Source organism: Brachypodium distachyon, chromosome 1 (genome assembly GCF_000005505.3).
Source record: "Brachypodium distachyon strain Bd21 chromosome 1, Brachypodium_distachyon_v3.0, whole genome shotgun sequence".
NCBI lineage: Eukaryota > Viridiplantae > Streptophyta > Magnoliopsida > Poales > Poaceae > Brachypodium > Brachypodium distachyon.
Window position 1 is genome coordinate 14,516,516 of NC_016131.3, and position 12,409 is coordinate 14,528,924.

The window sequence follows — 12,409 nt, forward strand, 5'->3', positions numbered from 1 at the left end:
CATTGAGATAGAGGCGTCGTCTTCTTCACCGGCCCATGCTCCGATCCTTGGCCCTTCCTATCTAATCCAGTCACATGTGTCCTGGTAATGGATGATGGATGAACAATTTGAGATAATAAACACCGGCAGGTTACAGCTACAAAATGCCATCTCAGTCAGCCCTAACATTAGATATATGCTCATCTCTCTGTTTTTCTGCTGTTCTGCATTGCATACATGTTTTTCCGTTTTGGACCCCGCGTGGGCCGGGAGGAGGACGATGCTAATGGATCGGACAGTGTCAGGTCGGTCCGAACGATAGCAGCGGTTGCTTTAATCTCCCCGTACGTCTCACATGCAGACGGCGGTGGTGGCATATGCATAGCTAGATACTACTAGCTGACAGTATGGCACGCATTTGCAAAACCGCGTCAGTAAAAGCGGCAGGCCACTGGGCACGCATGCAGGCATTCAGCCGGGTGCAATATGCAGCAATATATGCAAGCATTTCCGTTAAATGAACCGAGTACTAGCACTCAATTAATACAGTACTCCGTCAACAAATATGAACCGAGTAGTACGTACGAGTAGTATGTAGGAGAACCTTGCACGATTAGTAGTATAGTTATTCCTCCGTCAACAAATATGGTTGCTTAAATCTGAGTGATTAGACCAGATACTACTAACAGTACGGAACAGCCACTTCTTGCATTGTTCATTTGGTATATGCGTGCTTTGTACTAGAATCTCCATTTTTGGCTAGTTAATTAAGCAGCCGATCTACGCTGGAATCTGTCTGCAGAAGCGTGCGGACTGGGATGTATGAATGTCGCACTGACTAGTTTTACGGCACTCAGAGTCCACGTACGTCTACGTTTTGACGTTTTTGTGGTAGAAAAATACTGTACTGGCTACTAGTATCAGTAGAGTACTGTACTGAGTACAGTATTGTATGTATGAGCTCAGATTCAGCAGGTCGATTAATTGAGTCAATTACTCGAGAACAGAAACTTCGTTAGCACTCCATGTACTAGCTAGGAGTAAGTAGGAAGGAGTATACTGTATAGCGGCAGATCGTCGTTGGTGTGTTTGATTGTTGACAAAGGGAGGAATTAAGGAAGAAATTATACGCGTCTTGCAAAATCAGAGTGTGGGGTGCGTATCATTTGCACGTACTTAAACAAGAAGAGTTCAAAAAGAAGAAGTAGCACGGAGTAGGATCCCCCTCAAAACTAAATTCCATGTCAGTCTAATTGGAGGCATACACGGACGGTAGAGCATCTAGCGGCCTCGACCGGTGGCTATAAAAAGTGTCGCTTGCCCCAATCGATCTCGCTCGCTCGCTCGCCACTGTCCTTGTCACGCTCACTCACTCCGGCCCCAGCTCACTCACTGATCACTGGTCTTTAGCTTCTCAGCTCACTCCACCACACACAGACAGACAAAAGCAGCACAGAACAGAATGCCACCACCATCTCAAACTCAAGCTCCAAGAAGAATCATCCGAACCCATCAGCACCTCGAACCAACAACACGAACAACAGCAGCAACCTTCTTCTTCTTCCTCCTCCTCCTGCTCCCCACAGCATCCTCCGGCCAACCCACATTCCCCGACGATGCCGCCGCCGTGGAGCGGCATTGCGGCGGGATGCTGCTGCACGGGGACGTGTGCGCCGCGACGCTCTCCGCCATGCCGCCGGGGCTGTCGAAGAAGCCGCTGCCGGAGGTGATCTCCTACGTGGTGTCCCGCGCCGCGGACGCCGTGCGCGCCGCCGCCTCCAACTGCACCTCCTACCTCGCGCCTGAGCGCCACTCGCAACTCCGGGTGCGCGACCGGCTCGCGCTCGCCGACTGCCTCGAGCTCTTCTCCCACACCTTAACCCAGCTCGCCACGGCAAGCTCCGAGCTCGAGCTCGAGCTCTCGAACTCGAGCCGGACGGCGGAGGAGCGCGTCGCCGGGGTGCAGACGGTGCTGTCGGCCGCCATGACCAACCAGTTCACCTGCCTCGACGGCTTCTCCGACCCAACCCAAACCCCAGGCGGCCCAAGCCCAGGCCCAGGCCCATCGGACTCCTCGCCGGGCCGGGTGCGGCCTTACATCCAGGGCCGGATCCTCCACGTGTCGCACCTCCTCTCCAACTCCCTCGCCCTCCTCCGCCGCCTCCCTTCTTCTTCCCGCCGCCGCCGCCGCCGCGTCCCAAATCGCGCCGGCGGTTTCCCGTCCTGGATATCCGCGGCGGACCGGCGGCGGCTGGAGCAACAGCAGGTGGCGGCTGCGGACGCGACGGTGGCCAAGGACGGGAGCGGCGACTACGCGACGGTGGGGGAGGCGGTGGCGGCGGCGCCCAACAACAGCGCGAGGCGGTGGGTGATTCGCGTGAAGACCGGGGGGTATTTCGAGAATGTGGAGGTCGGGAGCGAGAAGACGAACCTGATGCTGGTGGGCGACGGGATGTGGAAGACGGTCATTAAGGCGTCCCGCAACGTCGTCGATAACTACACCACCTTCCGCTCCGCCACGCTCGGTACGTACGCTAAGTCGCTAATTACGTACTCCTCCACTGATCATCTTAGTAAAAAGCGCTAAACTAATCTCTTCATTTGTTCCGATTTTAATTACTTTATCGATAGACATCTCTAAGCACTAGCTACATACTCCAACAGGAGTTCATTCGTTCATGCATTCGCATGGAGTACTACTTTCTCGGTCCAACCAAACTTGTTTCAACTTGACTAAATTTAAATACGTTTATACACTAAGTCGATCATGTTTAGATATATTCAGATTTTAACAAACTCGAGACATTTTTTTTGTCCGAAAGATTATTCAAATTACTTCAAATTAATACCACTTACTACGGTTTGCTACTCCCTCCGATCAGTATTACTTGTCTCAAATTTACCCAAATACGGATATATCTATGTGTAAAAAATATGTAGATACATGTAATATTTCGACAAGTAAGAGTACATCTATATACTATAGATTTCTAGGATTCCCTTCGTCCAACAAAAGATGTCTCAAGTTTGTCAAAATTTAGATGTAGTTAGACATGATTTAATGTATAGATGCATTCAAATTTAATTAAAATCGAAACATCTTCTGTTGGATTAATATCTACACGCACGAACATTGTAGCCTGGCTAGCTAGCTCCAGCGTTTAGTACGAGCCGTTTCATTCCCCTCCGGCAGCAGGCACGAGCCGCTGTCGAGGCGCCGACACCGGCAATCGCCAGTGAGTGACGCGCTGCTGACGCCCGCAGAGAATACGTCTTCCACGTGCACGCGGCGCCTTCTTGGCTGTTTGCGCCTTAATTTGCGGTGAGGCGCGCGCGGGGCTCGTGAGCTAGCATCGGCGCGTATGTGTGGTACACCCCGCTGATCAGCGATCACGAGTGTCATCGTACGCGTGGTACTGTACTTAATTGTATGACACTCACATTGCCTCTGTACGAACTTACTGCATGCTCTTCTAGCCAGTAGCGTACGAGGAGGTGCAGATGGCTGGCTCTGGGTGATCCGGAAGACCGGAACTTAACTACTCCGTAGCTCGCCGACGTCGCCGTGAGCTGGAGTAAATGTCAGAATCAAATGTGGCTCGGGCCGTCGGCCGAATGGAGACGACCGACCGAGCACATTTAATACCAACGTGCACGAGAAGACCGACCGACCGACCGACCGGTCACGCAATAAACACATCATATCCTCCTGTTCCTGGCATGCATTTTCGGTCTTTTGGAGCCGTGCAGCACGGGAGCGGTTAGGTTAGGTACTCGTATTTACTTGTAATCAGCCAATTTGGTGAGCCATCAGCCATGGATTGACGCACCTCTACGTTCTGGCTGACGAGCACTGACTGCGAAATGGAAAGAGGAAATGCGATCGATGTAGTAGCAGCTAGCAGCACTGCCGCCCTGGATGAGTTTGATGCGCGCTGCTGATGGCAGACAACAGAAACCGATCCTGTTATCTCTGACAATACAACCATTCGGCCACTACTGCAAATTGTGCAGCCAGTTATAAGTAGCACAACTACTACGGAGCTATGGTCCTGTTTGTCTGGACTTCTCTTTCAGGTTTTGGTATTTTTAATTTTTTAAAAAGTATTTCTTCCGTTTACCGTGAAGCCGTATGTCCTGCTGCATGACTTTTTCCGGGCGCTTTTCCTTTTCCTTCTTTACTTTCTTTCCCAAACTTCCGTTGGTGTCTTCGACCGATCTGGCCGTGGCCGGTCCCCTTTGTTATGTACGTGTACGTGGACGGTGGACCTCGAGTTCTTGCAGGCATCGACAGAGATATATCGTATCGGTGTTAGGTTCGAAACGGTTAACATGTTATATGGAGTACATAGCACAACATCTAGATTTCCGTACGTAGTGTGGTGCCTGCCTAGCTAGAAAAGGCCGTTTTGGCGTGGCAATAATGTTCAAGACCAACTTATATTTGGCCATCTTAGCTAGATCCCGTGATGCCACCTTGAGCCAAGGAACAAGAGCAAGCCGACATCACCCCATACCAAAATGGAGTTGGCGTGCGCGACGGATATATGGCTCATCCGGCCGGCCGGTCTCGTCCACAACCACGCGTGCACTTTCCGGCCTTGTCTGGTTGCTCGACATAGGAACATGCACACACATTGTACGTACTCTGTCACGGAGTCTAGTAGAACAGAAACTAAAGTTCGGCAACATGAGTGAAACTCTTTATTATTTTACTTTGCAGCGGTGGCCGGGACGGGGTTCCTGGCGCGTGATCTGACGGTGGAGAACGGGGCGGGGCCAAGCAAGCACCAAGCAGTGGCGCTCCGGGTGAACGCCGACCTCTCAGCCTTCTACCGCTGCAGCTTCGCCGGCTACCAAGACACGCTCTACGCCCACTCCCTCCGCCAATTCTACAAGGACTGCGACGTCTACGGCACGGTGGACTTCGTCTTCGGCGACGCGGCCGCGGTGCTGCAAGGGTGCAACCTCTACGCCCGCCGCCCCGGACCGGGACAGCGGACCACGGTCTTCACGGCGCAGGGCCGTGAGGACCCCAACCAGAACACCGGGATCGTCCTCCAGGGATGCAAGGTCGCCGCCGCCGCCGACTTGGTTCCCGTCCAGGGGAACTTCTCCAGCTACCTTGGCCGGCCGTGGAAGGCTTATTCCAGGACGGTGTTCATGGGGTGCAAGATGGAGAGCCTGGTGCACCCCAAAGGGTGGCTCGAGTGGAACGTCAGCGGATTCGGGCTTGACACGCTGTATTATGCTGAGTATATGAACCGTGGGCCTGGCGCTGACACGTCGGCTCGGGTGACGTGGCCTGGGTACCATGTGCTTGCGGGCGCTGCGGATGCAAGTAATTTTACTGTGCAGGCGTTTGTACAGGGTGACCTGTGGCTTAACTCCAGCTCCTTTCCCTACACGCTGGGCCTCGGCTAGAAGTAGAACCAGCTGGTTTTCTGCTTACGAGGATCTGACCTCCAGTGGTTAAAATGGACAATGGCCGAAGGCTACACATGAAGCAGGGGGGTTAGGCTTCTCACTTATTGAGCGATTCGGCTCACCTGTACACCAAAGAGGAGTTGTTAGTGACAATAATGTTCAGATCTGTGATACTGATTGAGTGATTGGTACCCCTGTAACTAGCGTTCAGATCTGCAATACTCGTTGAGTTATTTGTACTCCTGTAACTGTACTGCCAGGGTTGGTCTCTTTGGACAAATAACAGTGCAATCGACAGGGCTAACTGGAGTCGTACATGGACGAATTTAACGCCACTTATTACCTACTACCTGTGTGCTGTGATGCTGTCATTATTATTTTCCTGAGGTTTTGTTGTCCCCCTGTTATTCAACGACATCATTCTTACTCTTACAGCCTTGCCCTTTGCAGCTCCAGCTTCGCGATTGTGCCCAGATGGACTTCATCGGGACCGTCTGCGATCCGCAGTGTCCTAGCTGTTGCCCATAGATGTGATAGGACCGTGTCGGACGAGACCCCAGCAGCGCCATGGACTTGCATTGCCATGTCAAGCACTTTCAAGGCCATATTTGGAGCTGCCACCTACACAAAGGCGCAGATTCACTCTTTTCTTGTTTCTTTGATATGATGATTAAAAAGAAGGTGCTAAAGTGGTAAAGCCAGTTTACCTTGGCCATTGCGAGGATCCCGCGGGCTTTCTTGTTCCCATGCCGATCGAGTTGATCAGCTGCTTCAAGCACCAAAAGCCTGGCCTGTTCCAGTTCTATCCGACACTGGATTCCACATCCATGTCAGTGGAATGCACACAACAACAAGTAACAAAGTTTTGAAACATTCCTAAAGGAATATTTTTCAAAGCCATAATAAATAAACAGCTATAACTTGAGAAGCTGTAGGGATGTTTAGTTGTCTGGACTCTGGAGCCTATATGTACAAGCAGCAGATTAATATTGAAACTCCCTAGAAAACATAAGAACAACAAAATGATAACTCATGTGGCATCTAGTATCTGTGAAATAGACACGTTTATTTACCAAATTCATGGATTTGCAAATGAACGATGCAAGCGGTCAAAGAGGTCATACCTTTGCAAGGTCTGATTGAAACGAACCATGCTGTGCAATCCTCTTTCCAAATGCGGTCCTACTTAAGGCCCTCTCAACCATCATATTCATGCCACGTTCTGCTGCTCCTATTAGTCTCATACAATGATGTAATCTTCCGGGACCTAGTCTTCCCTGTAAAGCATCTTCAATATGACATTGATAGTACAGATTATAAAATTATCAGTATTGGAAAATTACTGCTTACTTGAGCAATCTCAAAACCCCGTCCTTCACCAAGGAGGATATTGTTGACTGGAACACGCACATTGTCAAAAGTAATTTCTGCATGCCCATGAGGCGCATCATCGAAACCAAAGACTAATAATGGTCTCCTTATCTGCACTCCAGGAGTGTTGATATCCACTAAAATCATTGACTGCTGCTTATGTTTAGGTGCTGAGAAATCTGTCTTTCCCTGGATGAAACAAACAAGTTTGACATTAAAAGAAAACTTTACATCGCCCATAGCACCACTTTAATGAAGAGGTAACAGTTACCATTAATATCAGGATTTTGCATCTTGGGTCCATAGCCCCACTGGTCCACCACTTCTTGCCATTTATCACATAGAAATCTCCTTGTCTGTCGATGGGGGCAAATATCAGAAGTGAGCAGCAACGCAGAAAGCTTAAACTAGAGAAAGCAATGCCATTTGTTTTAACTATCAAAAGAGGGGGCAAGGAAATGCATGCTGTGGTGATATAAATGCCTTCCTGAAAAATATATGAGATTTAGGGGTTTCGAAAAATTAACTATTTTTATCCTATTAAACTGAAAATAGTTTTAGATGGAAAAAATAGAAAAACGAGAAGGTTGGCTGCTGCAGGAACTGGGGGCTGCTAAACATGTCATTTACCAACTACATTTTAGTCCTTAACAAGGTAATATCTTGTAACTCGAGAAGGAGAGGAGAGGCAGTAGCAATTAACCACATGTATTTAATTTGACTACCGAGGACCAAAACAAACAACAACGACATGCCGATTAATAATTATTCATTATTTTTGTTACCTGGAAATTGCACATTCTATATTTGTTGCGTCGGAAGATGCAACTTGTGGTTCTGTCATTGCAAATCCAGAACGAATTTTCCCTTCAAGTAAAGGAACGAGCCACTGCTTCTGCTGTTCCTTAGTTCCATATCTCAACAAAACCTATAATGAGAGTTTCGTATAACAAATTGTCAGACACAAAATTACTACACAACTGCAATAAAGCATTCAAACTTGAGATATGTTTTGAGATCCTTCTAGAAATTATTAGCATACAAAATATGGCTCGTTTGCAAGCACATAAACACACCATCTATCTTTCTTTATGCTGGGAAATAGAATAAGAAAAAAAATCATGCAGACAGCTTTTTTTACGATACAAAAAAAGGAAGAATCAAGAGGACAGTTGCTAGTTTACCTCCATATTACCCGTATCGGGTGCACCACAATTAAATATTTGTGGAGCCCAAACTGATCGGCCCATAATCTCGCATAAATATCCGTACTCAAGATTTGTGAGTCCCGCACCTAGCAAAAGATCATCGGAACTTCCAGGAGAAATATGAGATCGGTCCTCAAGTAGTAGTTCTCTTGCTCTAGCTGCACTGTCAAGCTGCGTACAACCATTTTAATCAGCACAGAAAGCAAGTATAGAATTAATGCACCCTACATTACTAAAGCAAGCACTAATGTTCTTAATTTTGTGGATCATTGGTCAAGTAAATATGAAAGATCTCAAAGGAAAACAGAAAGATACCGGAATAAACAAGTTCCACAGTCCCTCCTCTTTTGCTAGTGCTTTCAAATTTTCTTCTTCTGGATGGATTGTCCACCGCGAGGTTGATTGTGCATGTTTGTATAATTCATCCTCCTTGGGGTATATATGATCTTTCATAAACTTCATTATTTTTTCCCTGAGCTGCATAACCTTTTCGCTAGGAACAAATCTGCCTTGGCCATTAGTTGAAGTTGAACCTTCCTGCTCTCTGTGGAATTCTTGCCGTGGAGCTTTCGAGACAAGCATGCCTACTACTAAGATTGAAGGTTGGTCACTTAAATATTAACAGCATTTAAGTACCTTAGACTTAAGAGAACAAAAAAAATGTTACTTCCTCCATTCCTAAATACTTGTCGTGAATTTGCACTAAAACCACAACAAGTATTTAGGAACGGAGGGAGTACTAAAAAAGGAATAAATGATCACATACACATTTTTCACGCTTTGCAAAGCAAGTTGTTTGGAACAGCAACAAGGTTTACGAAAATGTAAACAGGGCGCGTCCACAAAACTGTACTCAACTATATGGCAAGATATTGTTCGGATGAGGCTGTGCGATATAATTACCTGTGGCAGGCTGTTCTCGCAAGACATTTTCTCTATTTATGTAATTCCAGGCACAGTCAACCATAGCATTGCCCGCCTTGCCAGCAAATCTAGCACGTTCACCACCTGAAGCATTACCCTGTGCACCAGCTCTGAATTAGAATAGGCAAGCAGGCAGAGATTTTCAGAATTAGAGACAAGTACGGAAGTACCATCGTCCATCTGTGGTATACTCCTGCATAGATAGATGCCCCTCGAAACAATGAAAATGCAATGTAGAATTTCCAATTTGCCACAGGCCAGGGTCTTGCCTGAGGAACATTTTTAAGAAATCAGAGAGGGATAAGAAGTGGCGAGTAAGCGTGCCATATTCATCCAGCCAGTGTCAAAATGGAAGCAACACGATGCTTACAGACATGGAGCAGTATACAGCAAGGTACTCTTCCAGTTGAGGGATGCCATCTGGAATGCCAGAGCGCTCAAATCCTCCATAAGAACTATTTTCGGTGGGTGTTGAATCAATAATATATTGCTGCAAAAATAAATAATAATCAAGACAAACATAACATACAAAGCAAAGTGATTTAAATGCTATAGACACAGGTTGCAGCAGCTTTTGTTCTTGGTCACTACTCACTACTACATAGAGCACAGCGTAAATGGGACACTATATTCATGCTGCATTGTTGTGCAACTAACTTCAGTTAGAGATACAGCAGGAAACTCCCCTACTGTTCTTCTTTCAAAAGAACATCAGCTAACCTAGTGACATAATAACCAATGAGTACAACTAAGCTAACACGTCACAATTGAAGAGCTAGAACTATATAATAAAAGTAACAAAAGAAAACATGATGTAAATAAGTAATTCATACCATACAGCTGTAAGCAACATCACACATCTGATTCCCCAAAGTAGATAGTTCCCAATCTAGTACACCAATTACTCGGTCCTGTACAGAAACAGAAGCAATCAGCAAACAGAAGATCTAAAACTATTTACTTCAGGAGATTGCATAAATACCCGCATGGGCAGAAAAAATAAAAATACAAACCTCTGTTGGGTGAAAAACAAGGTTATCAACACGATAATCACCGTGAACAAGGCCAGTTCCTAATCCTGTTGATGAATCTTCTTCTGGTACATTTTCTTTCAACCAACGAACCAGATCAAGCATCTTAGGGTAACGTGCAGGCTTCCCTTCACCAGTCGAATGAAGATATTGCCTCTCCCATCTGTCTACCTGAACCAGGAAAGAATAATTGTCTTTAAATGCTAATCGAAGTTATTATAACTCTGGAACAGAAAGAGAGCACATTTGCTTCTAGAGTTCTTATTCAGTACAACTACCAAAGTGCACCTAATTTTATTTTACAGTAAGAGATCGATTGATTGTAAGGAACATCACATTTTCTTAGTATATGGCCTAAGAGGCATGTTATGCAACTAAATGGCATATATTTGTTATAAGTCCACAGTTCAATATTAAGGTAGGAATGAGACTCAAACATGGGGTGTTGGATTTGCGACCATGTGCAAGCACCATTGCAAACAGGGGAGTTCTCTTGCACAACTCAATGATTATGGAAATAAGTTTGTTTTGACACTCATCCTTAAAAACAGTCAGAAAGGAGGGAGCGCAATCAACACATAAAGAAATGAATGCTACATAAAACCTACCTGTCTTTTACAATAATTGTCTCTTCTCCCATACTTTTGCAATCCAACTGCAGCCACATCAACTTTGTGTATAGCAGCCAAAGTTTTGGCAGCAGCAAAATAGATAGCCTTCCTTTTAGAAGGTGTTGTTTCCTGCATAAAAAAGGGTACAAGAAATTGCTAAATTGTCATGAACAAGATCATTGCCAATTTGTCATGTTCATTTCAGGAACTTAAAATAGGAATATGGGAACTCTGATCCCAGCTGCTAGATAACTCTAAATGCTGTAGAGGAAGAGGGGTTCGAAAAGTGTTTAGAGTTTTCATTTGGTCTGAACTTTTTATATTTGAACAAATACATAGAGTTACTAGTTGTTAATCTAACTGTAAGACTGTTCTCATTTGATATGTGCACATATGTTGCATACAAACACACGTATTTAATATTTGTGCTACAACTAGAAGCGACTATCATAAGCTAGACAAAAGTCTGATGTAACAACTATCGAGTGCATCGACAGATTGATGAACCGGTCAGTAAATACGAAGAATGGAGAAGACAAGGATGCTCGACAAACAGCGTACCGGCAACTTGGTATCAAGGTACAATATTCCTTCTAGATACTCCATTATATAGAAAGGGGTTCCGATCACGCTTGCATCGGTGCAAAGACAGAACACCTTAGGGGCGGGAACATCTGAGTAAGCACCCAAAGCTTTGAGAACCTGCTTCCATATATAAAAAAACAGCCCACAGAGTAAGCTCACGTAACTTATCATTTATCGGAAGGAAAACAATGACACATAAGAAGCATTTCACATGCAACTCACTTTTACCACACGGTTAAAGCCAGAGAGCATCACGATTGATCTGATAAGTTAGAAATTTCAAATTGCTCTTAGTAAGCACCACAAGGATACACCGTTCTCTAGTTGTAAGCAGCAACCATACATTGCCTGCGTAGATACCAGTGACCAGACGGATTCACAGGACTCAATTCAATCGGTGGAAATGGTTCCACATGGTAACGTAACATCACCCTGGTTAGTCAATATACATACTCCCACAAAGGGAACGCCATCCGGAGCAAAATGTAGAATTAGTAGTATGGCTCCGATCCTAAGTAGTACGAAACTAAAGCTGATTTCACTGTAGCATCAGATCGGAAGAGGAGTAATTCTTCAGACTAAATTGGTCAACGGGATTATCTGCAACGGCAGCTTGCAAACCGACCGAATTGAGCTAGCAGATAGCGGAGGCAGGGGAGGGTTGATGATTGGGAGTACCTGGAACTCGCGCTCGACGGCGTGGGCGGACTGGAGGATGGCGCCGGGGGGCTTCTTCCGCAGCACGTACCTCCTCGTCTCCCCTCCTCCTCCTGGCACGGAGACCTCGAGGCAGTAGGTGGGGTTGGACTGGCCGTGGCCGAACTGCGAGAGCGCCAGCGAAGGCGCGGGCGAAGGGAAGCCCGGGACGTGCGCCGCCGCGTACCGCAGCAGCGCCGCCTCGTCCAGCGCCTGCGCCGCGTCCACCGGCCGCAGCAGCTCCCGCGTCCGCCTCGCCCCCGCCGCCATCCTCGCCCTCGCTGACTCCGGGGGTTTGCGGAAGAGGGGAGTACACGACGACGGCTATAAGATTTGACGGCCTGCTACTCTGCTTCCTCTGTTTTTTTCCCTTTAGGCCAGGCGAGGAGAGGCTTTGTTCTGTTCGTGTGCCGGCCGGCCTGCTTGGAGGAGTTTCCGTGCGCGCCTCGAAGTCATCGGTGTATCTCGGCTGACAGTGATATTCGGGAGCATATACTGTACGTTTGATGATTTTGCTGCTCTCCATCATCGATCGGCAGCTGATTGAACCGGAATGCGACGTGACAGGCCTCTCGGC

At 46.9% G+C, this 12,409-nt stretch overlaps 2 protein-coding genes across 5 annotated transcripts; one reads left to right on the forward strand and one right to left on the reverse strand.

Annotated features, from left to right (window-relative positions):
- The first annotated feature begins 1,156 nt into the window (after positions 1-1,156).
- LOC100836397 (pectinesterase) lies at positions 1,157-5,710 on the forward strand. Its single transcript, XM_003559759.4, has 2 exons — positions 1,157-2,504; positions 4,703-5,710. Exons 1-2 carry the CDS (start codon positions 1,442-1,444, stop codon positions 5,401-5,403), a joined length of 1,764 nt encoding a protein of 587 aa, XP_003559807.1. The 5' UTR covers positions 1,157-1,441; the 3' UTR covers positions 5,404-5,710.
- Positions 5,608-12,253, reverse strand: LOC100836704 (probable acyl-CoA dehydrogenase IBR3). Of its 4 annotated transcripts, none has more exons than XM_003559760.4 (16): positions 11,815-12,253; positions 11,113-11,253; positions 10,549-10,680; positions 9,923-10,111; positions 9,743-9,820; positions 9,280-9,399; positions 9,080-9,178; positions 8,889-9,006; positions 8,301-8,569; positions 7,962-8,156; positions 7,563-7,705; positions 7,049-7,133; positions 6,757-6,966; positions 6,531-6,683; positions 6,114-6,218; positions 5,608-6,027 (listed from the first exon to the last, which is right to left on the reverse strand). In XM_003559760.4, exons 1-16 carry the CDS (start codon positions 12,100-12,102, stop codon positions 5,836-5,838), a joined length of 2,517 nt encoding a protein of 838 aa, XP_003559808.1. In that variant the 5' UTR covers positions 12,103-12,253; the 3' UTR covers positions 5,608-5,835. The 4 variants fall into 4 exon arrangements, with proteins under 4 accessions (XP_003559808.1, XP_014752674.1, XP_010234033.1 ...); XM_014897188.2 differs by having other exon boundaries at positions 8,301-8,575; XM_010235731.3 differs by having other exon boundaries at positions 8,301-8,572; positions 11,815-12,252.
- Positions 12,254-12,409: the final 156 nt, after the last annotated feature.